General features: G+C 36.9%; 1 protein-coding gene and 2 long non-coding RNA genes across 4 annotated transcripts in view; 2 read left to right on the forward strand and 1 right to left on the reverse strand.

Annotated features, from left to right (window-relative positions):
• Window positions 1-26,762, reverse strand: part of LOC123554797 (uncharacterized) — an 83,022-nt gene that overhangs the window by 36,538 nt on the left and 19,722 nt on the right. The gene's annotated exons all lie outside the window — the stretch shown is intronic.
• LOC128558449 (uncharacterized) lies at window positions 4,853-7,255 on the forward strand. The gene is made up of 2 exons (XR_008371623.1): window positions 4,853-6,836; window positions 7,124-7,255. It is a non-coding gene; the product is annotated as an uncharacterized LOC128558449 (long non-coding RNA).
• On the forward strand, window positions 8,576-16,750 carry LOC123544723 (uncharacterized). Of its 2 annotated transcripts, XM_053547722.1 has the most exons (3): window positions 8,576-8,838; window positions 11,305-11,723; window positions 13,903-16,750. In XM_053547722.1, the coding sequence occupies exons 2-3, from the start codon at window positions 11,306-11,308 to the stop codon at window positions 14,178-14,180; spliced, it is 696 nt and encodes a 231-aa protein (XP_053403697.1). In that variant the 5' UTR covers window positions 8,576-8,838; window position 11,305; the 3' UTR covers window positions 14,181-16,750. The 2 variants fall into 2 exon arrangements, with proteins under 2 accessions (XP_053403697.1, XP_053403696.1); XM_053547721.1 differs by lacking the exon at window positions 8,576-8,838 and having other exon boundaries at window positions 10,187-11,723.

Here is a 26,762-nt window from a genome sequence, read left to right on the forward strand (position 1 = left end):
AAAATGATTTTGTTGTATTCATAACTTTCCACCAAATAATTTTTATATTTAATATATCTTTTAGTTTAATTTTTAAGTTTAAGCTAAGTGAATTTTGTATTATTCTTAACCATAGATGTAAAAGCTGCTGACAGATGTGTTATTCCCTTTTGAATTTTATGCTTTTTGTGTTTTGTGAAGCCCAGATCTGTCACAATATTATTAATAATTAAAATTATTATTATTATATTAAAATAATTTTGTAATGATATTATTTCTTTTTTTCTTTTGATTTCTTGGAATTTCTTTAGAATTTCAAGGTATTCTAAAGTTTTCCATAGTTAATATTGTATCTGTTTAGGTACAATAGTAAAAATTTCAATGAATTGCAATCTTTTCCTCATTGCCGGGCCTTATTGAAATTCCAAAGATTTCCTATCTTTTTCTAGATTGCAATTCTTTGAAATTATTTGGATTTTCATCACAAATTTCATTGGAATTCATAAGAATTCATTGGAATTTTGTGCCAATACCAGCAATGTTTTCCAATGTTTTTCCATCAAACCTTTCCAAACTTTTGCAAAGAATTCTTAGAAATTCCTTGAACTTTACTGCAATGATTTCCAACAAATTTTCAAAGAATTCCTTGGATTTTCAACTGCATTTTTGCAAGAGGGAATTGTCAAAAATGATGTTTTACCTAGTAATGTAAAGTTTAAACATTCGCATGATGTTGCAAATGCATCAAAACGAAGACATGTAACAGCTTTTAAAAAATGGTGAGTTTTTAAAGGCGCTGAACTGTCCAGAAGTTTGGCCCCTTCATGCAGTCCCTTTCCGGAATTCAATACATATATGAGTAAACTGACAATGATTTTGTAGAATAATACAAATGTTTTATACGCTGTTAAATTTTCATGTAAAACAATGCTTTCTTTCTATGATTTGATGACGTTCGAACTTTTTTCTCCGAAACATGGACCTATACCTTAACATAATGAACTGATATCTGTCAATGATGTATAAACAATATTGTACTATATATACAATATGTTATAACAACACACTTGGATTAAAATGTGCATATATAAAAAACCACAGTTGTTTTCATATTGAATTGTTTTGGCTGATTATAAAAAAGTTATCATAGAAGTTATTTATAGTAACAACAAAGGGAAATTAATCCAAAAAAAAAAAAAAAATCTATATAATATAAGTCCACAAGAAACTCTTTACCAGGTAGAGATAGGTCAAAATACACCTAAAAATTGGATGTAACATGCATGTTGTACCACAGAAAAGTGGTCTCGATTTTTCTCTACCGCCAGTAATAAAAAAGTTACAATAAAATCTATTTATAGTAAAACAAAGGGATGTAATTCTAAAAACAAGGGTGCCTCATGGTGGTGAACATTTGGTCCAAGTTACATCAAAATCCCTCCATGCATGAAGAAGAAATGCTCTGTACAAAGTCATTCTTGAATTTGACCTTTGACCTCTAAATATGACCTTGACCTTAGACCTAGGGACCTGGTTCTTGCGCATGACAATCCGTCTTATGTTGGCGAACATTTGTGCCAAGTTACATCACAATCCCTCCATGCATGAAGAAGAAATGCTCCAGACAAAGTCATTCTTGTGTCTGACCTTTGGTCTCTAAGTGTGACCTTGACATTAGACCTTGGGCCTGGGTTTTGCACATGACATGTTGTCTCATCCAGGGGAATATTTGTGCCAACTGATATCTAAATCCTGTTTTGCATGACAAAGTTATAAAACGGACAGGAAAAAAATCCTCTTGACCTTTGATCTCAAAGTGTGACCTTGACCTTTAAGCTAGGGTACTGGGTGTTGCGCATGACATGTCGTCTCATCATGGGGAACATTTATGCCAAGTAATATTGTAATGCCTTGATGGATGACAGAGTTCTGGATCGGACAGGAAAAAAACCTTATTGACCTTTGACCTCCAATTGTGACCTTGACCTTTGAGCTAAGGGTCTGACCTTTGAGCATGACATGTTGTCTCATCATGGGGAACATTTGTGCCAAGTAATATTAAAATCCCTTCATGGATGGCAGAGTTATGGACGGGACAGGAAAAAAACTCTGTTGACCTTTGACCCCCAATTGTGACCTTGACCTTTGAGCTAGAGGTCCGGGATTTGCGCAGGACACGTCATTTCATCATGGGGAACACTTGTGCCAAGTGATATTAAAATCCCTTAATGAATGTCAGAGTTATGGACCGGACACAAAACAGACCCTGTTCATGCTATGTTAACATTTGACTGCTAAGTGTGACCTTGACCTTTAAGCTAGGGGTCTGAAAATTATGCATGACACATCGTCTTATTATGAGGTACATTTGTGCCAAGTAATATTAAAATCCCTTCAAGGATGGGAGAGTTATGGACCAGACAGGAAAAGAGCCCTGTTGACCTTTGACCTCCAATTGTGACCTTGACCTTTAAGCTAGGGGTCCGGGATTTGCGCAAGACACGTGATCTCATCATGGGAAACATTTGTGCCAAGTAATACTAAAATCCCTTCAAGGATGGGAGAGTTATGGACCGGACAGGAAAAAAGCCCTGTTGACGTTTGACCTCCAATTGTGATCTTGACCTTTGAGCTAGGGGTCGGGGTTTTGCGCATGACAGGTCGTCTCATCATGGGGAACAATTGCGCCAAGTAATATTAAAATCCCTTCATGGATGACTGAGTTATGGACCGGACACGAAATTGCGGACGGACGGACAGAAAAGCGCATTCCTATAGTCCCCGAAACTGGTTTTCAACCAGTAGGGGACTAATAATCATTTAAAAAGGTGGATTTTGTCTACATTTTAGGTGTATTAAGTGATACAGCATATTATTCTTGTTAAGCCATTTTTGTGTGATTCCAGCCTCATTCTCAAAAAGAATAGCAAAAAAACACTTAACATGTTTTGTTCAAAGTTAATATGCATGAATCTAGACTGCAACAGGCTAAAACTATTAAATATGCATCAACAATTGCAAGAAAATGATTTTTTTACTGTCTGATTTTGCTGATCTCTCCTGCATCAGATGGAATTCAGCATCTTAAATGTTGTGTCAAATTATGATTTTCATTCCGCTGTGGGTTTTTTGGACAAAATAATGCATAAAATTTGTGATAAATGTTTCATCTGATATATGTAACAAGAGCGCCGCCAAGCGGGGCAATATATGCCCGAAGGGTTACATCAGAGGATGGGAGCAAAATTTAAAGAACTTGACTGTTGAAGCCCAAAGGACAGGAATAACAAAAAGAAGAAATTCCAAAAAAAAACAAAAATTCTAAGTCCACAAAATATTTTTTACCAGGTAAAGTTATGTCAAAATACATCTAAAAATTGGATGTACCATCCATGTTGTACCACAGAAAAGTGGTCTCAGTTTTTCCCTACTGCCAATAATAAAAAAGTTTCAAAATAAGCTATTTATAGTAACAACAAGAGCACCGCCTTGCGAGTGCTGACGCTCATCTGATTTTTTTTTTTGTAATAGAAATATTGTCCTACCCATGATTTTCTAAGTCTAAAAAGGGCCATCATCCTTGCAAAAAGCAGGATAGAGTTATGTTTCTTGATGTACAGTGTCCACTTATGATGGTGAAAAACTGTTGCAAGTTTTAAAGCAATAGCTTTGATAGTTTATGAGAAAAGTTGACTTAAACATAATACTCAACCAAGAAAATGATTTTCTAAGTCCAAAAGGGGCAATAATTATTGCAAAAAGCAGGATGGAGTTATGTTGCTTGCTGTACAGGGTCAGCTTATGATGATGAACAAGTGTTGCAAGTTTCAAAGCAATAGCTTTGATAGTTTAAGAGAAAAAGTTGACCTAAACATAAAACTTAACCAAGAAATCTGATATTTTCTAAGTCCAAAAGGGGCCATAAATCTTGCAAAAAGCAGGACGGAGTTATGTTTCTTGCTGTACAGGGTCAACTTATGATGGTGAACAAGTGTTGCAAGTTTTAAAGCAATAGCTTTGATAGTTTAGGATAAAAGCTGACCTAAACATAAAACTTAACCAAGAAAACTGATTTTCTAAGTCCAAAAGGGGCAATAAATCTTGCAAAAAGCAAGATAAAGTTATGTTTCTTGATGTACAGGGTCTGCTTATGATGGTGAACAAGTATTCCAAGTTTCAAAGCAATAGCTTTGATAGTTTAGGAGAAAAGCTGACCTAAACATAAAACTTAACCAGGCAACGCCGACGCCGACGCCGACAACCGCTCAAGTGATGACAATAACTCATCATTTTTTTTCAAAAAATCAGATGAGCTAAAAAGGGAAGTAATACAAAAAAAATTTATTGTAAGAGAACAACAAGAGGGTCATGATGACCCTGGATCGCTCACCTGAGTAATATGAGCTACATGTTTCAAATGTCAAACTGATGATAAAATACTAAGAAAGTCAGTAGGTCACATTCATGGTCAATGGAATTCAGTTTTACGATTTGTGCAAAACTGTGTATGTCATCAAAATTTCAAGGCTGTATCTTAAAAAACAAGAAAGTAGGTCAGTAGGTCAAGGTCACAGTCAAGTGACATCATATTACTTGGGGTCATCAGGTAATTATAATTAAACAGTCTTGGAAATAGGATCAGATGATTTTTTAAGTATTTTTCCTATATAACTCACATAATAACTAAGTGATCCCAGGGCGGGGCCTCTTTTAACCCCAGGGGCATAATTTGAACAATTTTGGTAGAGGACTACTAGACAATGCATCATAACAAATATCAAAAGCCTAGGTCGTATGGTTTCAGACAAGAAGATTTTTAAAGCTTTTTCTTATTTAAGTCTATATAAAACTTGGGACCCCCAGGGCAGGGCCTCTTTTCACCCAAGGGGTACAATTTGAACAATTTTGGTTGAGGACCATAAGACAATGCTACAAACCAAATATCAAAGGTCTAACTGTTGTGGTTTCAGACAAGATTTTTAAACTTTATAAGTCTATGTAAAACTTGGGACCCCCGGGGTGGGGCCATATTTGATCCTAGGGGTATAATTTGAAAAATCTTGGTAGAGGACCAATAGATGATGCTAAATACCAAATATCAAAGCCCTAGGCCATGTGGTTTTGGACAAGCAGATTTTTAAAGTTTTTCCTTTCGGTTGCCATGGCAACCAGAGTTCTGGATGGAATTCAATTCTTTGAAAAATTTTGAAAAGGGGCCACCCAAGGATCATTCTTGTGAAGTTTGGTGTAATTCTGCCCAGTGGTTTTCAAGAAGAAGATTTTTTTAGAAATTGTTGACACAGGATGCACGACGAACAGCAAGCAGTCACAATAGCTCACCTTGTCACTTCGTGACAGGTGAGCTAAAAAGGGATCTGCCAAATAAAAACAAGAGCACTGCAATGTATAGCAATATACACAAAGCAGTCATATATGACCTTGACCTTGAAGCGAGTCATCCAAAACATGCGCTCTGCACGTTGCCTCAGTGTGGTGAACATTTGTGCCAAGTTTCTTTGAAATCCTCAAGCAGTTCAAGAGTTACAGAGCGGACACAGCAAAGTCATATATGACCTTTCACCCCTGTGACCTTGACCTTAAAGCTAGTCATCCGAAACAAGCGCTCTGCATGTCATCTCAGTGTGGTGAACATTTGTGCCAAGTTTTTTTGAAATCCTTCAAGCAGTTCAAGAGTTACAGAGCGGACACGAAACACACTCATATGACCTTTGACCCCTAAGTGTGACCTTGACTTTGAAATGAGACAACCAAAACATGCACTCTGCATGTTGTCTCGGTGTGGTGAACATTTGTGTCAAGTTTCTTTGAAATCCTTCAAGGGGTTCAAGAGTTATAGAGACATGAAATTGCTAACGGACGGACACCGGGACCATAATATAAAACGTCCCTTCGGGCGTATAATTAAGAAACTAGAAGATACTTTTGTAGAAAAGCTCATGTCTCCCCCACTGCATAGTCGTATAAGCAAGAAGTCAATAGGGGACAGGAGCGAAAGTCAAAGGGACACTGACGGTTGGTTGTAATAGGGATCACCTACTTGGCAAGCGTGGATCCAGCTAGTTTTCTCAGAGGGGGTCCGACCGACCCTATACTATGACAAACATGTCACCCTGCGCCCCGCCTGTCTTTATACACTTAATAATTCGTTTTTTTTTTTTTGTTAGCCGCTTTTTTTTTTAACAGGCTGAAACAGAAAATTAGCCGACAAGGTAGGAGGATCTGGGGCATGCACCCTGGAAAATTTTCAAATTCAGTGCTTCATTTCCCGCATTCTGTCGCATTTTAGGAACATTTAAGAACACCTTTTCCACTGCAATTTTATATACAATATACTCCTTTTTTCACATTTTCCACGGCGACCTGAATACAACGTCTAACCAACGTCATAACCACGAAGTCTAATAGACTTAGACGTCTAGGAGACGTTAGAATTAGGTTGGATATTAAGTCTGTTTAAATGTTTTCAGTTATAAAATTAACTGGTGTAATTTTGCTAGTATAGTTTAAAGATAGTTATGCCTGACAATGCGCTTATAAATAATAGTTTATTCGCAAATCAAACGTTATCATTAATTATGTTACAAAATCGTACGAAATTGTCTATTTTCGGGAACGGGGTTTTTTTTACCAATTTAAAACTGTTCAGGAAAAATTGCATTCTATACACATGTATTAATTAATCTAAATTCACCTAAGGATCTTCTTCTACACATGTTCATTAGTCATGCATTCGCAAGATAAGCCTGCATCGGTTTACACAAGTCTTCTGGTAATTTGATATTTGTGGGATAAGATAAAGCAAGTTTATAAATACTTTACACAAAGGGATCCACAACGTGAGTAGCAGATTTTTGAAAGCTGTACTTATTTTAATAGTTATTCTTTTTAATGTTACGTATTCTTTCAAAGATTGATGCATTATGTTTAATACTTTAAAAAGCAATTGTGTTAAACATAAACTTCATTACATTTTTCGAGGTTATAGAGATTTCTTTTAGAATTTAAAATATAACATGTTTGGTTTGCACATAGCAATTAAGTTCTTTAGTAATAACACTAGCATACTTGTATAAGTTTTCGATTTTTATGAAATGATGAAACTGTCAAATTTTATACATTTCAGAAGGGAATTTTAGCGGAGTTGAAGAATCATGCAGAGATGACTGAACTTGAAAGTTTCAATTACTGGATTACCTTTTTGGATTTATGATATTAGACTTCTGTTGCTATCATGTGAAATAAAAATGATAAAATACATGTGTTGATTACTTGTTTGATTGCAAATTATGTTGAAAATTTGGTCAGATTTTGGTTGGAAAGTGGTTAGATTTTTGTTGGAAAATGGTCAGATTGCGACGTCTAGTCAACGTCGGGATCCGACGTCTAAACGGTTTGCAAATCCAACCAAAATCCAACGTTAATCTGACGTCGGGGTCCGACGTCTAACCGACGTCAAATGTTTACTGGGTAATTTTGTAAACAAGAAGCTGCGTTCAATAAACGCTTGATGCCCCCAGTGGCATCCTTGTCGATACAAAGCAACCTAAGTCCAAAAGGAGGTCAAGGTCAAACTGAGGTCAGGTGATGTTTGAAGATGAGAAATGGTCACAGGTTAAATCTGCATTAGTATCAAGTCATTCTAGTAAGGGGTATTGATGCTAGACGAAACGGTCCCATTTGGTTAACCAAGAGATGGCCAATACAAAGCAACCTAAGTCCAAAACAAGGTCAAGGTCAAACTGAGGTCAGGTGATGTTTGAAGATGTAAAATGGCCACAGGTTACATATGCATTAGTATCAAGTCATTCTAGTAAGGGGTATTGATGCTAGATGAAACGGTCCCATTTGGTTAACCAAGAGATGGCCCATACAAAGCAACCTAAGTCCAAAACGAGGTCAAGGTCAAGGTCAAACTGAGGTCAGGTGATGTTTGAAGATGAGGAATGGTCACAGGTTACATTTGCATTAGTATCAAGTCATTCTAGTAAGGGGTATTGATGCTAGACGAAACGGTCCCATTTGGTTAACCTCGTACGGACGGACTAATGGACGGACGAATGGAAGGACGGACAGTACGATCACTATATGCCTCACGCATCAGTAGATGCTTGGGGCATAAAAAAGCAAAATAGAGTTATAGAACATGTGCAATTTAAGTCAGTTTATCCCAGTAAATAATTGTGTGAAGTTTCAATCCATTCCCACAAGTGGTTACTGAGATACCAGCTTACATTAAACAAGAGGGTCATGAAGACCCTGAATTGTTCATATGAGTAATATTAGCCACATGTTTATACTTGCAAACTGATGCTAAAATATTAGAAAGTAGGTCAGTAAATCACATTCACGGTCACTGAAAGTTTTAAGATCAGTGTGCAAAACTGTACATGTCATCCAAATTTCAAGGATGTATTTTAAACAAGCAAATTCGATGAATTGGTATCCCCCGCCGAAAGGGTTTGTGGTGAGGAATGGCAAAAAAATATATCCGGCAAAAAGTTAAGGATGTTAAAAAGAAGCAAATAATTTCATTAGTCAAAATCAATTTAACAGAAAACAAATGTTTAATTAAATACAAGCTATGCTTACTAGCATCAGCGCAATTTATGACGGGCAGTGGGAGGAACGGCGTCACGGAATTTATACCTTTCTAGAACCGGTTTGATCCAGTTCTCTTGAGCGTGGGTTGCATTAAACACAAAGGAATTTCTGATTTTATACAGCTTTTACTACAATTTTACCGCATTTTAAACAGTTTTCGTTTTAGAATTTTACACATATCGTTCCCATAACGAATGAAAATACAAGAACTACTGGGAATTTTACACAGATAACCAGGTTTGGACTTATTTACAATTTTTACGATAGAAACAAAGAACTTTGGATTCTAAACAAAGAACGTTGCAAATTGGATTTTCATTGTGCAAAAATGGAAAACTCGAGAATCACTGTTGCAATTTTAGGACACAGTTTTTATTCGTAGGCTTGATGATAGCTTTCGCCGTCAGATACTGCCTGCCAACTACGACCTGAAGGAATGTTCGGTGATCCACAGGGGACTTGGTGGACTCTTGGCTTGTGAAAACTATAACGTCTTCGAACCTGTACTAACTATTTCAAACACAAGTTCGACAGCTTTCTAAACACACACAAGCCTCGTGTTGTTGTGCTACAGCTAGGGAAAATGACATTGACTCGGGAATACAGCCACTTGAAGTAGCCAGTACATTGGAGGAAATAGGTTTAATGTTGCTGAAAGATTATAACGTTGGACATGTTGTAATATGCGAATTATTCACACGTCTGAAGCCGAAAAATACAACAGATGAACAGTACGAGTCGAAACGGGTCCAAGCAAATCAAATACTTAAAACCCTACTGGAAGGTCACAAACACATCCGTTATTGGAACCACAGGCGAATATTCCGAGCCCAAACACAAATCTTTGCTAAGGACGGAATCCACCTGGCCCATTTGGACAGAGACGCTTCTACAGGTCGTTGCGGCATGCTATTATGACGGCGGTCAGACAGGCCACATAAAAAATTTTCAGGGGAGTATTTATTTACACATGACCCGATGATTTGTTAGAAAAAGTATAGGTATAAGAAGTCAAATGAAAGAACATTAAAACAGAAATATCTATATATTTTACAAGATAAATGAGCAATAAATAAATGCCTGATTATTTAGATAAATAAATGTTGTATGGGAATAAATAAATATATAATACTTATATAAAATTTAATAAGTGAAATTCAAAATTTTTACAAGATTTTAACAACATGTAAGGCTATAATTAAACCAGACATAACCACTCTACCAGATGACTGGTCATGTGGACTAGTACTTCATGTGGCTCCTTTGAATCAAATTTTGACACAAAGTCTTAAACATATACATGCTATCTTAATTTGTGATTTACATGTAACTAATATGTTATGACAGTACCCCTTTTCGAATGATGGGATTTTATCTGCAAAACTTGATAAAGATATATATGGCTACATTGTGTTCCATTCTTGATTGATAATTTTTCACTTTTGTGTGTCCTTGTGAATATGTCACACATGCGCAAAAGCAATTACTTCAAAAAATCACTTATCTACATTTATCAATGTTATAAAGTTTTTAATAATGTGTTGCTTTTGGTGAGTCACTGGCTTTAGCACAGGCACACTTGTGAATTTGTGATGCTTTACACAATTGGTGACTATACATGTATCTCTTGGGAGTCATTGGATTTTACCACAGGCACACTATGACTTTGTGATATGTTTTCCACAGTCACTTACACGTGATTCGCGATTATTTACGCACACATTATATCGCTTTTTGTGAATATATAACTTGACCGCAAGGACAAATTGTGAAATTTTTGTAGCATGTATACTACAGTCACTTACAGGCGATGTGCAACTATCTATGCACATATCACTTACTGTGAGTCTTCTGACTTGATCACAGGCACACTCCGTAAATGTCATAATATGTTTACCACAGTCACTTACGTGTATTGTGGAATTATTTACAACATATATTATATCACTTTCTGTGAGTCTTTTGACTTTACCACAGGCATACTTGTTTCCCCACAATCACTTACATGTGATTTGTGATTATGTACTATACGTTATATCACATTCTGTGAGTCATTTGACTTTACCACAGGCTCATTTAATGAATTGTTGATATGTTTACCACAATCACATGTGATTTGTGATTAGGTACGCATACGTTGTATCACTTTCTGTGAGTCTTTTGACTTTACCACAGGCACACTTTTTGAATTGGTGATATAATTTTTAAAAATTACTACTATATTATTTACAAATAGTTATACATATATCACTTTCTGTGAGTCTTTCGAATCTTGACTTTACCACAGGCACAATTTGTGAATTTGTGATATATTGTTACGATCGCTAACATGCGACTGATGAATATTTGTACACAGATTTTATCACTTCCAGTGGTTCTCTTAATAATATATTTTATATAATTGCGCATAATCCGGGATAACTTATATAATATTCCATTTTCTGTTATGTATTAATTCCAGCACAGCCATTATTTATGAATTTAAGACATTGTCAGTAAACATTTGGATGTGGTTTGTGCTTTTCCTTCTAAGATATAAATATTTAATTAGGTCTAAATGGGTAATGTTAATATAATTGGAAACCCATGCTGGAAAATTTTAGCGAAGGAATTTAAAATTTTCGTTGTCAAGTAGATTGGCTTGGGACATAACTTTATATATTCTTATAACTTTTGCTAATGCTGTATGTGTCATTGTTTCAGCATGCCTTCTAGAAAGAGAAGTGTTGCTAGCAGCAATGAAGGGGCCAAGAGAAAAAGGGCAGTCTCCCACACAGCCACTACCACATCAGCCACAAATGATGAAGCCATTATTGCTCTCAGTGAAAACACTAGATATAGAAACTCTAGGAGAACAACAGTTACAACACCCAATGTACCAATACCAGTTCCTGTCACAGAAAGTGTTTCAAGTGTTTCAATACAAACTCAACATATCGTTGACACGTTAACAGATAAACTTGAGGCTATAGTCGAGAATAAGATACAACAAGTTTTGGGTCAAAGTGGACAAGCACGTCCACAACAGGTACAGGCCCCAGAAACAGTTCCCACGCAACAGTTACAACAACAACAACAACAGGCGGAATCACTGGATGACCGGACACAAAGTGTATTTACTGGTAATTCTGGTTGTCTCACTTCAGCTTCTTTACAATCCTCCCATCAATTCCACTCCATGCAGCAGTTAATCTGAAAATAAAAGAAAAGATCTGGGCTGACGAATTTGTAGATTTTTCAACTTCTTTTAGTAAGTCTCAGGAATCGTTCAGCTTAACAATCACGCCAACGGGCATTTCTTCCTTTTCACAGTCAAACTCAAGAAAATTCATAACAATTGAGCAATGGACTGATATTTTTGCAGTCTTTTCATCTGTATACAGGCAAAAGCATCCGGACACTGCTGAACAACTAGCCCAATACAGTAACACTGTGCGGGCAATTGCCAAAGCTAGGGGTAACTGGCATTATTATGATGTGCAGTTCAGACAGCTCCGTCAGAGTCACCCATTTTCTTGGGACTCAATTCACCATGAGCTATACATCAAAGCTCTAAGTCAGAAGCAGCCCTTTCGGCCAAATGGCCCACAAACGGGCCAATCTAGAAAAACCTGCAACAAATTCAATCGTGGAGATAGATGCACAGGATGCATCTACCAACACAAATGTAAAACATGCTCCGGCAATCACCCACACTATAAATGCTGGAAGCGAACATCCGACGGTGCCCCCAAAAATTCAAATAACGCGGGTCAGTCACAACCCAACAGGTCAAACCCCCCAAACAAAGCCAATAGATAAAGTTACGTTACCCACTCCGGTTAAATGGCGCAAGCTGGAAACCCTTTTACATGGTTATGACACAAAAGTTACACAGTATCTTGTACAAGGTTTCAAGTTAGGTTTCGAGCTTAATTTTCAGGTAATAGAGACGGTACAGACAGTCCAAACTTAAAATCTGCTAATGAACATCATAACATTGTGGATGCAAAAATCATGAAAGAAATCAAAGCAAATCGCGTAAACGGTCCATTTTTGGAGAAGCCCTTTCAAGAACTTAAAGTTTCGCCGATAGGTGTTGTTCCGAAAAAAGAACCAGGGGAATATAGAATGATTCATCATCTATCATATCCCCGCAATACTGGAACCTCGGTGAATGATCAAATTCCCGCTGACTTTACAGAGGTCTCCTATGCAAATGTCGATGACGCCATTACAAAAATTAAAATGATAGGTAGAAATGCCTTTATGGCAAAAACAGACATATGCTCTGCTTTCAGAATTATTCCAATACGTCCGTCCGATTATAGTTTACTGGGTTTCAATGGGAAAACAAATATTACTATGATAAATGTCTCCCTATGGGAGCTGCCTCAAGTTGTCAGATTTTTGAGACTTTCAGTACAGCATTAAAATGGATAGCGCAAAACAAATTTGGCATACGTCATATAGTCAAAATCCTTGATGACTTTTTGTTCCTGTCGCCAACTTTCTGCGAGGCTAAGTCAGCACTTGATTCTTTCTGTCGCATGTGCACAATACTAGGAGTGCCGCTAAATGAACAAAAAACTTTCCCTCCTTCACCGGTCATGTCTTTTATGGGTATAACACTAGATTCTATACATATGGAAGCAAGACTACCACAAGACAAGCTAGCTAAAGCTGTTTTGCTATTACGCGAGCTTGGTTCAAAACAAACATGTCAACTCCGTACTCTCCTATCCCTGATAGGCTTCTTGAATTTTGCTTGTTCGGTCATCAGACCAGGAAGGGCTTTCCTAAGACGCCTGATAAACCTGTCGATTGGCATTAAAAAGCTTCATTACAAGGTAAAACTAAGATCCCCAGCCAAGCACGACATGTCCATGTGGCTAGACTTCCTTGCAAATTTTAATGGGACATCTTTTTTCATCAACGAACAGCGGCTTTCTAGCGATAACATTTGTCTACATACAGATGCATCAGGGTCAAAAGGCTATGGGGGCGATTTATAAGAGTAACTGGTTTTACGGGTCTTTCCCACACTCTTGGCAAAAAGCAAACATCGCATTCTTAGAACTATACCCAATTGTTTTGGCAGTATTCACATGGGGTCATTTATGGAGAAATCACACGGTAGTTTTTCACACAGATAATGAAGCTCTGGTGTCTGTTATCAATAAACAGACATCAAAAGTTCATTGTATAATGTACCTTATCAGAAAGCTAGTCCTACACTGTCTTACACAAAATATAGTATTTTTAGCTCGCCATGTCAAAGGAAAAGACAATAGTATAGCAGACGCTCTTTCTCGTTTTCAGATACAGCGATTCAGGGAGCTAGCGCCGTTCTGCAAACCAAATCCAACTATAGTAAGCCCACATCTTCAACCGGAGATATTTTGCAAGGGATTGAAACTTTATTAAATGCTTCACTAGCTCCATCAACGCTAGAGACATACAGAAGAGCATGGAAATTGTTTCATGACTTTAGCCAAGCTTACTGTAACGGTTCAATATCTTTGCCTATTTCATCATCAGTGATAGCCTTATTTGTGGCATTTCTTCATGAAAAAAGGGTATGTCTTCCAAATCCATAACCACATACCTGTCTGGTATAAGCTATGTCCACAAACTTTCAAATGCACCTGACCCTACTACTCATTTTCTCATATCAAGTCTGTTAAAAGGTGCTCAACGTCTGTCCTCGTCATATGACTTACGTTTGCCCATCACAGTGAAACTATTAGATAAGTTAGTTTCTGCATTAAAACATGTATGTCAATCTCACTATCAGGAAAAACTTTATTCCGCCATGTTTCTATTTGCATTTAATGCATTTTCTCGGTGCAGTGAGATTACCAGCTGCAAACCTGCAACAAGGTCATTTATTTTGCAAACAACAGATGTTGAATTAAATCATGAAGCTTCAAAACCAGTATCGGTCACTGTTACTTACCGCTTTTTCAAACACAATAATGGGAAACCACATACACTTACTTTTTCGCACGGTTACACACAAGTATCTCCTGTCCATGCACTTAATGACTACCTCTCAATTCGAGGGGAATCTGCTGGCCCTCTTTTCACACTACCTTCAGGCTCGCCAGTTCCACGAAAAATGTTTGACAAACAACTAACTTCTACTCTGAAGTTTGTTGGGCTCGATAGCAAGAGATACAAGTCCCACAGCTTTAGGATAGGTAAGGCGACTGATTGTGCACAGAGGGGGTTCTCAGATGCCAAAATTAGATTGCTAGGAAGATGGAATAGTAACGCTTTTCAAAAGTACATTAGAAATACAGATTTTTAGTTGACTAGACTTATTACGTCAATGATTCGACATTTTCGGCCATGTTGAGCGATCATGATCATTTACCACGAAATTTGTACCTCTCTAAGACATAGCCAAATTTTACAATAAACATTTCTTTAACAGCCACATGCTTGGGCTTATGGCTGGTGCATACTTACAATAATTTTATTTAATAACACAGGTAGAAAACACACATACACACAAGACACAATTTATCACTGCTGGCTTGAGCCATAGGAGTACCAGGTATTTTAACAACCAGATTTGCCAGTAACGTGTATATATTTATGTATATTTTAGGATTGTATAGAATCGTCATCTTTGTTTTTATACTTCTTTTTGCAATTTACATTTAAAGGACTTAGAGGTACACTTTACTTGCTTGGGCTAGTAAAGTGTGATTTGTCCCTTTGTTTGCAGTTTTTTAGATAATTTCTTACCTACTTGCTTGGGCTGGTAGTCACCTTGTCATTATTATACAACAAAATGTTGGGTCTGAAATTCTTTATTATCAACTAGCACAATGAAGTTACATTTTGTCGTCAGACATTGTTAATCTCTTATCATCTGCTAGTCACAAGTTGTCAACATTACTTCTGTTAGTAACTTTATAGATAATGCTAACATTTCATTAGCATCTTTAATGCAAATACTATGTTTCTTTTAAAATTCATTTTATTTCATATGTACAAGACATTGCAAATGCTTGATATTTTTACAGTCTGACTACAAGCATTGATACTAAATTACTATCGTAATTAAAATGGTAACTATGCAGACTTCCTGAAATAAGTTACGTTGTAATATCAACTGAATATCAAGTTTAATAAAGGATTTTTGTCTATTGTCTAGAAGAGAAACGTATCAGCTCTTGCTTGGGCTATAGCTGAATTTATACATACACTTGCAGACCTCTGGGCGATGAGGTCATACATGAACCATTTGATTTTCTTGGTATGTTTTGTATATATATTTGTTTTTGTTTTTTTTTTGTTGTTTCTTTTTTGATCATCCACATTGCATATAATTGCATGCATGTGTCTGTATATTCATGACTTTTATTAGATACAATAACTTATCATTTACTTGCTTGGGCTGGTAATTAGATAAGCCACGAAGACAAACGTTTACATGTATATTGCTTACAAGTAACTTTCTTTAAAGGTAATATCTTCTCCATGGCAGACGATTATTTAGTAAGTTTAGTTCAGAAGTATTATTATCCATCTGTTTAATAGGAAAACCAGGTTTACGTGCAATAAGTTATCGGTTTAATGTGCTTTATTTGCTAGTCACTTTGTTACATATAATTACCGTTTTATAACAGACTTATATTGCCTTTAGTATATATTATACATGCATATATATTTTACCTTGTGTACTTAGTCACATTATCTCAGTGATATATGACCATTTCGTGTTGATTCGCTGTAAAACCCTACTCACTAGTCAAATTGTTATGTCATAGCTGATTGTTAAAGATATTATATACTAGGGTCTTTGATATCGTTTTCTTTTAAGAAATATGTAAAGCGTTTGTTACGCAATGGTATTTAAATACTTATTTAATGTATATTTTACACATATTTGTCTCAATGGGTGCCTCTCTCACTTTCTCCCTTTTTCTGGAATTCCCTAGAAAATGTGGGGGAAGATAGTCTCTTTCAGTTCCTATCTTTTTGGCCATTTCTAAAGAAACCTCCACATTTTATTTATTTTATTTACTTTATTTACTTTTATAAATTTATTTTCCTTGGTAAAAAATTTCAGAAACCTGTTTTTTCATACAATAAACATGTTATATGTTTTTCTCCGTAAAAATAAACAAGGTCATTTCATGACCATTAAACCACATTCTATATTTTGTTGATTTCTCCCATAACTGGTCATAAATACAAGCTATGCTTACTAGCATCAGCGCAATTTATGACGGGCAGTGGGAGGAACGGCGTCACGGAATTTATACCTTTCTAGAACCGGTTTGATCCAGTTCTCTTGAGCGTGGGTTGCATTAAACACAAAGGAATTTCTGATTTTACCCACCACCTACCCCATCTCCACACTTAATCAAATTCAGTTAGAGAGAGGTATCCCAAGCTTCCATTTTGGCCATTGGCCATTTCTAAAGAAACCTCCACATTTTATTTATTTTATTTACTTTATTTACTTTTATAAATTTATTTTCCTTGGTAAAAAATTTCAGTCAGAAACCTGTTTTTTCATACAATAAACATGTTATATGTTTTTCTCCGTAAAAATAAACAAGGTCATTTCATGACCATTAAACCACATTCTATATTTTGTTGATTTCTCCCATAACTGGTCATAAAGAGTACATAATAAATGTATGATACTTTGATCCTGACTAAAGAATTTATTTTGAATGGGATATGCTTACTGTAATAAGCTTAGCTTTTAAAATTAAATGCAGTTAATTGAAATATGAGCTTGAAGTTTAACTGGAACGAAATATTGTCTTTGAGTGGTTTGGCACCAGGTGTTGTTGTTTAACATGTACATTTGAACTTAAAAAGACAGATGTCCTTATGAGAACACTGGTAAGATATCTTGAACATGACTGAGGGCAAGGCTTGTGCACTCACAACTTAACATGTTTAAGGTTTGAACATTTAAAAAAAAAAAGAAAAAAAAAAGGAATGGAAATATATATCGAGGGCTTGGCGCAAAACTATTGTATCTTGTTCTTTATTTATATTACACTTACAATAGTTTTGCACCAAGCCCTCGATATATATATATATATTTATTTTTTAAGGGTGTGGCCCACGGGTGCGGGGGAACAGGAGAGGAAACAAAATTTCACATGTTGATTATAAATATTGATGGAAAATTAAAAATGAAAAACAAGAGGGTCATGATGACCCTGGATCGCTCACCAGAGTAATATGAGCTACATGTTTCTAATGTCAAACTGATGATTTTTAGAAATTTTTTGGAAGATTTTCCGATGTACAATCAAGTAACCCCTGGGGCGGGGCCAATTTTACCCCGGGGGTCATAGTTTGAACAAAGTTTGTAGAAGTCTACTAGGAAATGTTACATATCAAATATCTAAGATCTAGGCCTTCTGGTTTATTTTTAGCAAATTTATGAAGATTTCCCTATGTACAATCAAGTAACCCCTGGGGCTGGGTCAATTTGACTCTGGGGGGTCAAGATTTGAACCAATTTTGTAGAGGTCCACTAGGCAATGCTACATGTCAAATATCTATGCTCTAGGCCTTCTGGTTTATTTTTAGATTTTTCTATGTACAATCAAGTAACTCCATGGGGCGGGGTCAATTTGACCCCGGGGGTCATGATTTGAACAAATTTTGTAGAAGTCTACTAGGCAATGCTACATATCAAATATCTAAGATCTAGGCCTTCTAGTTTATTTTTAGAAATTTTTTGAAGATTTTCCTATGTAAAATCAAGTGACCCCTGGAGCGGGGTCAATTTTGACCCAGGGGTCATGATTTGAACACATTTTGTAGAGGTCCACTAGGCAATGCTACATGTGAAATATCTAAGCTCTAGGCCTTCTGGTTTATTTTAAGAAAATTTTTAATGATTTTCCTAAGTAAAATCAAGTGACCCCTGGGGCGGGGTCAATTTTGACCCCAGGGGTCATGATTTGAACAAATTTTGTAGAGGTCCACTAGGCAATGCTACATGTGAAATATCTAAGCTCTAGGCCTTCTGGTTTATTTTTAGAAAATTTTGAAGATTTTTCTATGTACAATGAAGTAACCCCATGGGGCGGGGTCATTTTGACCCTGGGGGTCATGATTTGAAATTTTTTTGTAGCAGTCTATTAGGCAATGCTACATGTCAAATACCTAAGATCTAGGCCTTCTGGTTTATTTTTAGAAAATTTTTGAAGATTTTCCTATGTAAAATCAAGCGACCCCTGAAGCGGGGTCAATTTTGACCCCGGGGGTCAGGATTTGAACAAATTTTGTAGAGGTCCACTAGGCAATGCTACATGTGAAATATCTAAGCTCTAGGCCTTCTGGTTTATTTTTAGAAAAATTTTGAAGATTTTCCTATGTAAAATCAAGTGACCCATGGGGCGGGGTCAATTTTGACCCCGAGGTCATGATTTGAACAACTTTAGTAGAGGTCCACTAGGCAATGCTACAAGTCAAATATCTAAGCTCTAGGGCTTCTGGTTTTTGAGAAGAAGATTTTTAAAGGTTTTCCTATGTAAAATCAAATGACCCCTGGGGCGGGGTCAATTTTGACCCCAGGGTCACCCCGGGTGACCAGGGCAAGTGGGCGACCAGGTGTGGGTGCGCAACTTCACATGTTTATAATAAATGTTCACAGAAAAGAATGAAAGAAATTTAATGAAATTCTGCCAAATGGCAAGTTTGTTATGTACAAATATGTGGATTTTTTAGACAATTAAAGGGCAGTAACTCTGCAGTTACAAAAGAAATCCATACGAAATTGTGTGTGCACAACCACATTATAGTGCTCTAAATTCTGTTAAAGTTTCATAGTTCAAGGTCAAATATATCAAAGTTATGATGCAGAAATTGCCATATTTATAGCACCCTATATAGTTAACACTAGAAACTTCTAAGGGCCATAACTCTGGTGTTACTTGGGCAATCTGACTGAAACTTGACGGGCCGCAAGAACTCATAGTGGTGAACACGTATATGAAGTTTTAAATAAATATTCTCCCAACCATTTCCTAGATACGGCTCCGGACGGACGGAAAGACGGACAGAAGGACAACGCCAAAACTATATCCCTCCGACTTTCGTCGGGGGATAAAAACAAGAAAGTAGGTCAGTAGGTCAAGATCATAGTCAAGTGACCCATAATTGCTTGGGATCATCAGGTAATTATATATAATTAAATAGTCAAGGAAATGTGATCTGATAATTTTTGAAGTTTTAATATTCCTATATACTTCATATGACAAGTGACCCCAGGGTGGGGCCTCTTTTCACCCAAGGGCCATAATTTAAACACTCTTGTTAGAGATCCACTAGGCAATGCTACATACCAAATATCAAAGGCCTAGGCCTTGAACATTCAGGTAAGAAGATTTTTATTTTTTTCCCTATATAAGTCTATGTTAAATTTGGAACAAGCAAATTCGATGAATTGGTATCCCCCGCCGAAAGGGTTTGTGGTGAGGAATGGCAAAAAAATATATCCGGCAAAAAGTTAAGATGTTACCAAGAAGCAAATAATTTCATTAGTCAAAATCAATTTAACAGAATTTTTGTCTTTTTTTGGGGGGAGGGGGGGGGGGGGGAAGCGAGGGGCGACCAGGAGGGGAGGGTATAAAACTTCACATGTTGATTATAAATACTGATTATGGGGGAGGGGGGATGCATGATCAAGGTGGTAAGCATGACTGGGTGGAGGAGTGGGGTGGGGGAACTGTACAACTTTGCATGTTGATAAATACTAGTATTCATGGAAGGTTTGAAAAAAAAATTAAACAAGAGGGTCATAATGGCCCTATATCGCTCACCTGTTATCATTGCACTTTAAGACAAAAAGGTCAACAAGAGGGCCATGATGGCCCTGTATCGCTCACCTGAGTACCACTGCTCAAAATGATATGATCAAGTTTTGACATAGAGCACATAGGCATACACCTTAAATATCATCAGGATAAACATTTTCTTGTAACAGTCCCTTTGACCTAGTCAGGGCCAATTTCCATACCAAGTTTGAGGGTCCTAGGCTCAAATGCTGCATTTTTGTACTAACATGACTATTCCTTACCCTGGAAGACTTAAATAACATTTAAAACCAATCTCATCAGATGCTGCCGAGATATATTCATTTACATAAAACAAAGGGAGGTAATTTGTCATAAATTCAGTCAAAAGTTATCTACCCTGATTGTCTGAGTCCATCTGATTGCACAAATGAGATACACCCATCTTAATTTGAAACAAAGGGAGGTAATTTGACATAAGATCAGTCTATAGCTATCTACCCTGATTGCCTCAGTCCAGCTAAAGACAATAATGAAATTTCAAATGAGTTCTTTAAATATTTACCGAGATAAATCCATTTTTATTACAAGAGGGTCATAATGGCCCTATATCCCTCACCTGTCATCATTGCACTTAAGGACAAGAAGGTCAAAAAATCATAATCAAGATCAATCAAAAGAATCATGAGAAAATATAGTTGACATTTTCTTAAAGGTACAGATATGTCAAAATACACCTATAAATTGGAGGTACCATCCATGTTGTACCACAGGAAAGTGGTCTCGGATTTTCCCTACGGCCAATAATAAAAAAGTTACTAAATAAGCTGTTTATAGTAACATAAAAGGGAAGTAATTAAAACAAAAAATTATTGTAAGTGAACAAAAGAAGGATCTGCCAAATAAAAACAAGAGCACTGCAATACAACGCAAATGCAGAGCAATATACACACAAAACAAAGTCATATGCCCTTTGACCCCTAAGTGTGACCTTGACCTTGAAGTGAGCCATCTGAAACATGCGCTCTGCACACTGTTTCGATGAGGTGAACATTTGTGTCAGGTTTCTTTGAAATCCTTCAAGGGGTTCAAGAGTTACAGAGCAGAAGGGAAATTGCTAACCAACAGACAGACAGACGGACACCACGGCGATAACATAAAACGTCTCTTAGGGCGTATAAAAAGGAATCGAGATCTTATGGTGATACAAGTTGTGTGCAAGTTTGGTTAAAATCAAATCATAAATGAAGCTGCTATTGTGCAGACAAGGTCAAAATACCTAGTTCTGGCCCTATCAAGGGCCATAACTCTGGAACCCATAATGGAATCTGGCCAGTTCAAGAAAGGAATCAAGATCTTGTGGTGATACAAGTTGTGTGCAAGTTTGGTTAAAATCAAATCATAAATGAAGCTGCTATTGTGCAGACAAGGTCAAAATAGCTAATTCTGGCCCTTTCAGGGGCCATAACTCTGGAACCCATTAAGGGATCTGGCTGGTTCAAGAAAGGAACTGAGATCTTATGGTGACACAAGTTTTGTGCAAGTTTGATTAAATTCAAATCATAAATGAAGCTGCTATTGTGCAGACAAGGTCAAAATAGGTAATTTTAGCCCTTTCAGGGGCCATAACTCTGGAACCCATTAAGGGATCTGGCTGGTTCAAGAAAGGAACCAAGATCTTATGATAATACAAGTTGTGTGCAAGTTTGGTTAAAATCAAATCATATATGAAGCTGCTATTGTGCAGACAAGGTCAAAATAGCTAATTTTGGCCCTTCAGGGGCCATAACTCTGGAACCCATAATGGGATCTGGCCAGTTCAAAAAAGGAACCGAGATCTTATGGTGATAAAAGTTGTGTGCAAGTTTGGTTAAAATAAGATCATAAATGAAACCACTATCGTGCAGACAAGAAATTGTTGACGGACGGACGGACTGACGATGGACGAAGGGTGATCACAAAAAAATTATTGTAAGTGAACAAAAGAAGGATCTGCCAAATAAATCTGTTGACATAAATGAAATTTCAGATCACTATCTTCATTAGTTATGGAGATATACCCATTTTAATTTGAAATTAAGGGAGGTAATTTGACATAAAATCAGTCCATAGTTATCTACCCTGATTGGCTCAGTCCAACTAATGACAATAATGAAATTTCAAATAAGTCCTATAAGTACTTACTGATATAAATCCATTTTGATTACAATCAGGGGAGGTAATCAGATATATAATAACTCTGGAACCTACGACTGGATCTGATTTGTCATGGAATCCAAGATTTATTGTTGTTGAAGATATTTTGGAAGTTTGTATCAAATAAAACCATAAATGAAGTCTCTATATGGCTGCAAAAGCCAAAATAGCAGATTTTGGACCTTTAAGGGGCCATAACTCTGGAACCCATGATGGAATCTGGCAAGTTCAAGAAAGGAACCAAGATCTTGTGGTGATACAAGTTGTGTGCAAGTTTGGTTAAAATCAAATCATAAATGAAGCTGCTATTGTGCAGACAAGGTCAAAATAGCTAATTTTGGCCCTTTCAGGGGCCATAACTCTGGAAACCATAAAGGGATCTGGCCAGTTCAAGAAAATAACCAAGATCTTATGGTGACACAAGTTTTGTGCAAGTTTGATTAAATTCAAATCATAAATGAAGCTGCTATTGTGCAGACAAGGTCAAAATAGCTAATTCTGGCCCTTTCAGGGGCCATCACTCTGGAACCCATAAAGGAATCTGGCCAGTTCAAGAAAGGAACCGAGATCTTATGGTGATACAGGTTGTGTGCAAGTTTGGTTAAAATAAAATCATAAATGAAGCTGCTATTGTGCAGACAAGGTCAAAATAGCTAATTCTGGCCCTTTCAGGGGCCATAACTCTGGAACCCATAAAGGAATCTGGCCAGTTCAAGAAAGGAACCAAGATCTTATGGTGATACAAGTTGTGTGCGAGTTTGGTAAAAATCAAATCATAAACTAGAGATGTTTTTCAGAAAAGCGCATGTCTCCCACAACTGCCCCTATGAAAAATGTCTAGTTTCTCTAGATGGTTTAGACGAGTGGATCCAATTAGATGGTCTGGATGAGTCAGGGGTGTGGAATTCCTATGTCCGACTTGGGACTTTTTAAGCGGACAAGTGCATTTTTTCATTCCATTTGTCCGTGGACAAGCAAAAATTTTCAGGTATGAAATGAAAAAGAATGAGAAATAATTAAGTAACGCTATTGTTTCAAGCTTATGGAGGCGATATAAATAAATAATGTATGGAACAAGCGTTTTTAATCCCGCCAAAGGCCCCTCGATTGCTGCAGTTTTGGAAATACCCTACTCTGGCGTCTAAATTTAGCACCGCTTTCCGCGTTCTGATTGGCTTTCAGCCTCGATCTCGCGTGACTTTGCATACGTGAACTCGACAATTAGAAACCGGAAACGTAAACAATTTGCAGAAATTATGGACAAATTCGTTGTTAGATCTTCGGTATCAGGCAAAAATGAGCCTAAGAAAAACCCAGGAGACGATAGCGAGAGCAAAAAACGAAAATCTAAATCGGAAAGGGATCGGGAATACGATTCTAAGCGCGTCAGAACTTTTAAAGAGACCTGGCTAAAGGATTTTAGCTGGCTTCGTATGGACGATGATTTGGACATGGCGTTTTGTTATGTATGTCGTTTGTTCCCTAGCCTCGCGGACACGACTTCCGCATTGTTTGTAGGCAAAAGTGTTGCAAACTTATCTAGAAAAGACACCCTAACAGCACATCAACTTTCCTCTAAGCATGTGTCTTGAATGGCCAGTTTTGAACGCAAAAATAAAAAGTCTAAAACTGGACCACTTGATTAAGCCTTTGCAAAAGTTGAAATAAATGAAGTTGAAAGGTATAAGAAATTATTCAACTCAGCATATGCTGTTATTAAACATAACCGCCCATACAGTGATTATCCCTTTCTATGTGAAGTCCAGAAGAAAAACGGCCTTGATTTGGAAAATGACCACTTAACTAGAGATGCATGTGTTACACTTCAAAATTCTGTTGCTAATGTTCTCCTTGAAGAAACCAAGATCCGCTTAAATAATGCCAGATTTTTTTCTATCATGAGTGACTCTAGCACTGACTGTTCAGTAATAGACCAAGAAGGTATTTTGTTGCGTTATATTCATCCTGAAACTTTTGAACCAATTACTACCATTGCCAGTATTGAGAAGTTAGATAATGCCTGAGCAGAGGGAGTTACTGATGCTATTAAGAGGGGAGTACTGAAATGTGGCATTGACACAGATAATCTTTCCAACAAGGAGTCGGGTGCAAAGCTAGTTTGTGTGAATTTAGATGGGGCTGCTGTAAATTTGGGGGCAAAGAGTGGTGTTGCCAAAAGGTTACATGATTCAGTTGACAATAACGTTATAGTAACTCATTGTGTTGCCCATAAACTCGAGTTGGGAGTTTTGGATGCTGTTAAGGAGGTTGCATATCTCAAAAAATTTGAAGACACACAAGTTTGCAAATTCTACTCATTCTCTCATAAGAGAAGAGAAGAGCTAAAAAATCTTGCTTTGGTACTAGAGGAAGACATTCTCATGCACACAGAAATTAAATCTATTAGATGGGTTTCCTCTAAACTTCGTGCTTTGAAAGCTGTTTGTCAAGACCTTAATGTCACTGTAACACATATGGAGCAAATCTTGTCAACTTCAAACAAAGCTGATGAACTTGGACAGGCTAGAGCTATTCTTAAAGACTTAAAACAAGTTAAGTTTGTAAAATACATTTATCTGATGATTGATATCTTGTCTGCTATTACAAAAGTCTCACAACAGTTTCAATACAAAGATTTACTTATATTTGAAGTTAAGGAAGCAATTGATACTCTTTACATGACACTGCATTCCATAACTCAAGAGCCTGGTGAATATCTGTCCAAGTTCTACAGCTTGTTTGACAAAGAATCTAACATGTTTGATGGCAAATTCAAGCTCTCTGGAACACTGTCTCCTTACAAAGAAGATACTGATATTCAATGTTTCCTTGAAAAAATTAACCAGTATATAATAAACAGGTTTCAAGACCTTGAGAATCCCCCACTTAGTTTATACAGGGTATTTGATTTCAGAAACTAGCCCCATACCTTGACAGAACTTGGCACATATGGCTGTCAAGAAATTAAGCAATTATGTCAACAGTCCAATGATCTTTTGACACAGGATGAAGTTTCCTGTATTCCCTCTGAATGGCAAACCTTAAAAGTCCAGGTTTCTATGCAAAGAACCTTCCACCCTCTTGCAGTTTACACATCAATCCTTCAGAGAAAGGAGGAGTCTGTCAAACACATCAGTAGTTTGCTTCAGTGTTTGTTAACAATCTCACCCTCAACAGCTGCATGTGAGAGGCTATTTTCTAATATGAACTTGGTTAAAAATCCCTTAAGAACTCGTCTGACACAACAAAATCTCCAGAATCAGATGATTATTGTTGTATCTGGTCCTGACTTTAATAAATTTGACCCACTGCCATCAGTAGAAGAATGGCTTAAGTCTGGCAAAAGACACATTCATCATAAGCAGCCAGTAAAATCTGCAACTATTACAACTGAAACCCCTCCTTCAATTTCAAGCCAGTCTAATCCTGAGTTTGAAAATATCCAGCCTATGTTAAATGACCTTGTTAAGTCTTTGGGTGGGGAGGAAATTGCTAGAGAGAAACTAAAAGCTATATCTGAGAACCCATCTTCTCAGTGCAGTCTGATGTAAACTTATATTATGTCTAAATGAATAGATGTGACAGTTTCTTTACTGGTATTGGTAAATGTGTAGAATTTAAGTTCATAGCATAAGCTGATGTAAGTTTCCACAGTTACTGTATAGATTCTGTACTAATAATAAGTCTATGTTTGCTTTTATTGTCTAAATAAAAGAATTATCAATTTCATGCAGGTCTTAATGTTGTAAATCTGGACAAGTGAATTTATACTGCGGACAAGTGGATTTTTAAATCTCACCTGTCCGTGGACAAGTGAAAAATAATAGGATTTCCACACCCCTGTGAGTGGATCCAATCAGTAATTCAAAGGCCATAAATCAAAAGTGCCTGGGCGGATTTGGCTAGTTATCGAACTTGGCTAAGGTCTTATGGCCAAACACATTTTGTTCCAGTTTGGTGAAGATCGGATGAGAAATGTTCGACTTAAGAGAGCTGACAAGAGTAAAAGGGTGGATTTTTCAGTAATTCAAGGGCCGTAACTCAAAATGCCTGGACCAATTTGGCTAGTTATCGAACTTGGCCGAGGTCTCATGGTCAAACACATTTTGTTCAAGTTTGGTGAAGATCGGATGAGAAATGTTTGACTTAAGAGTGCGGACAAGAGTAAAAAGGCCGATTTTTCGATAATTCAAGGGC

The sequence above is a fragment of the Mercenaria mercenaria genome, chromosome 7 (genome assembly GCF_021730395.1).
Source record: "Mercenaria mercenaria strain notata chromosome 7, MADL_Memer_1, whole genome shotgun sequence".
Taxonomy (NCBI): domain Eukaryota; kingdom Metazoa; phylum Mollusca; class Bivalvia; order Venerida; family Veneridae; genus Mercenaria; species Mercenaria mercenaria.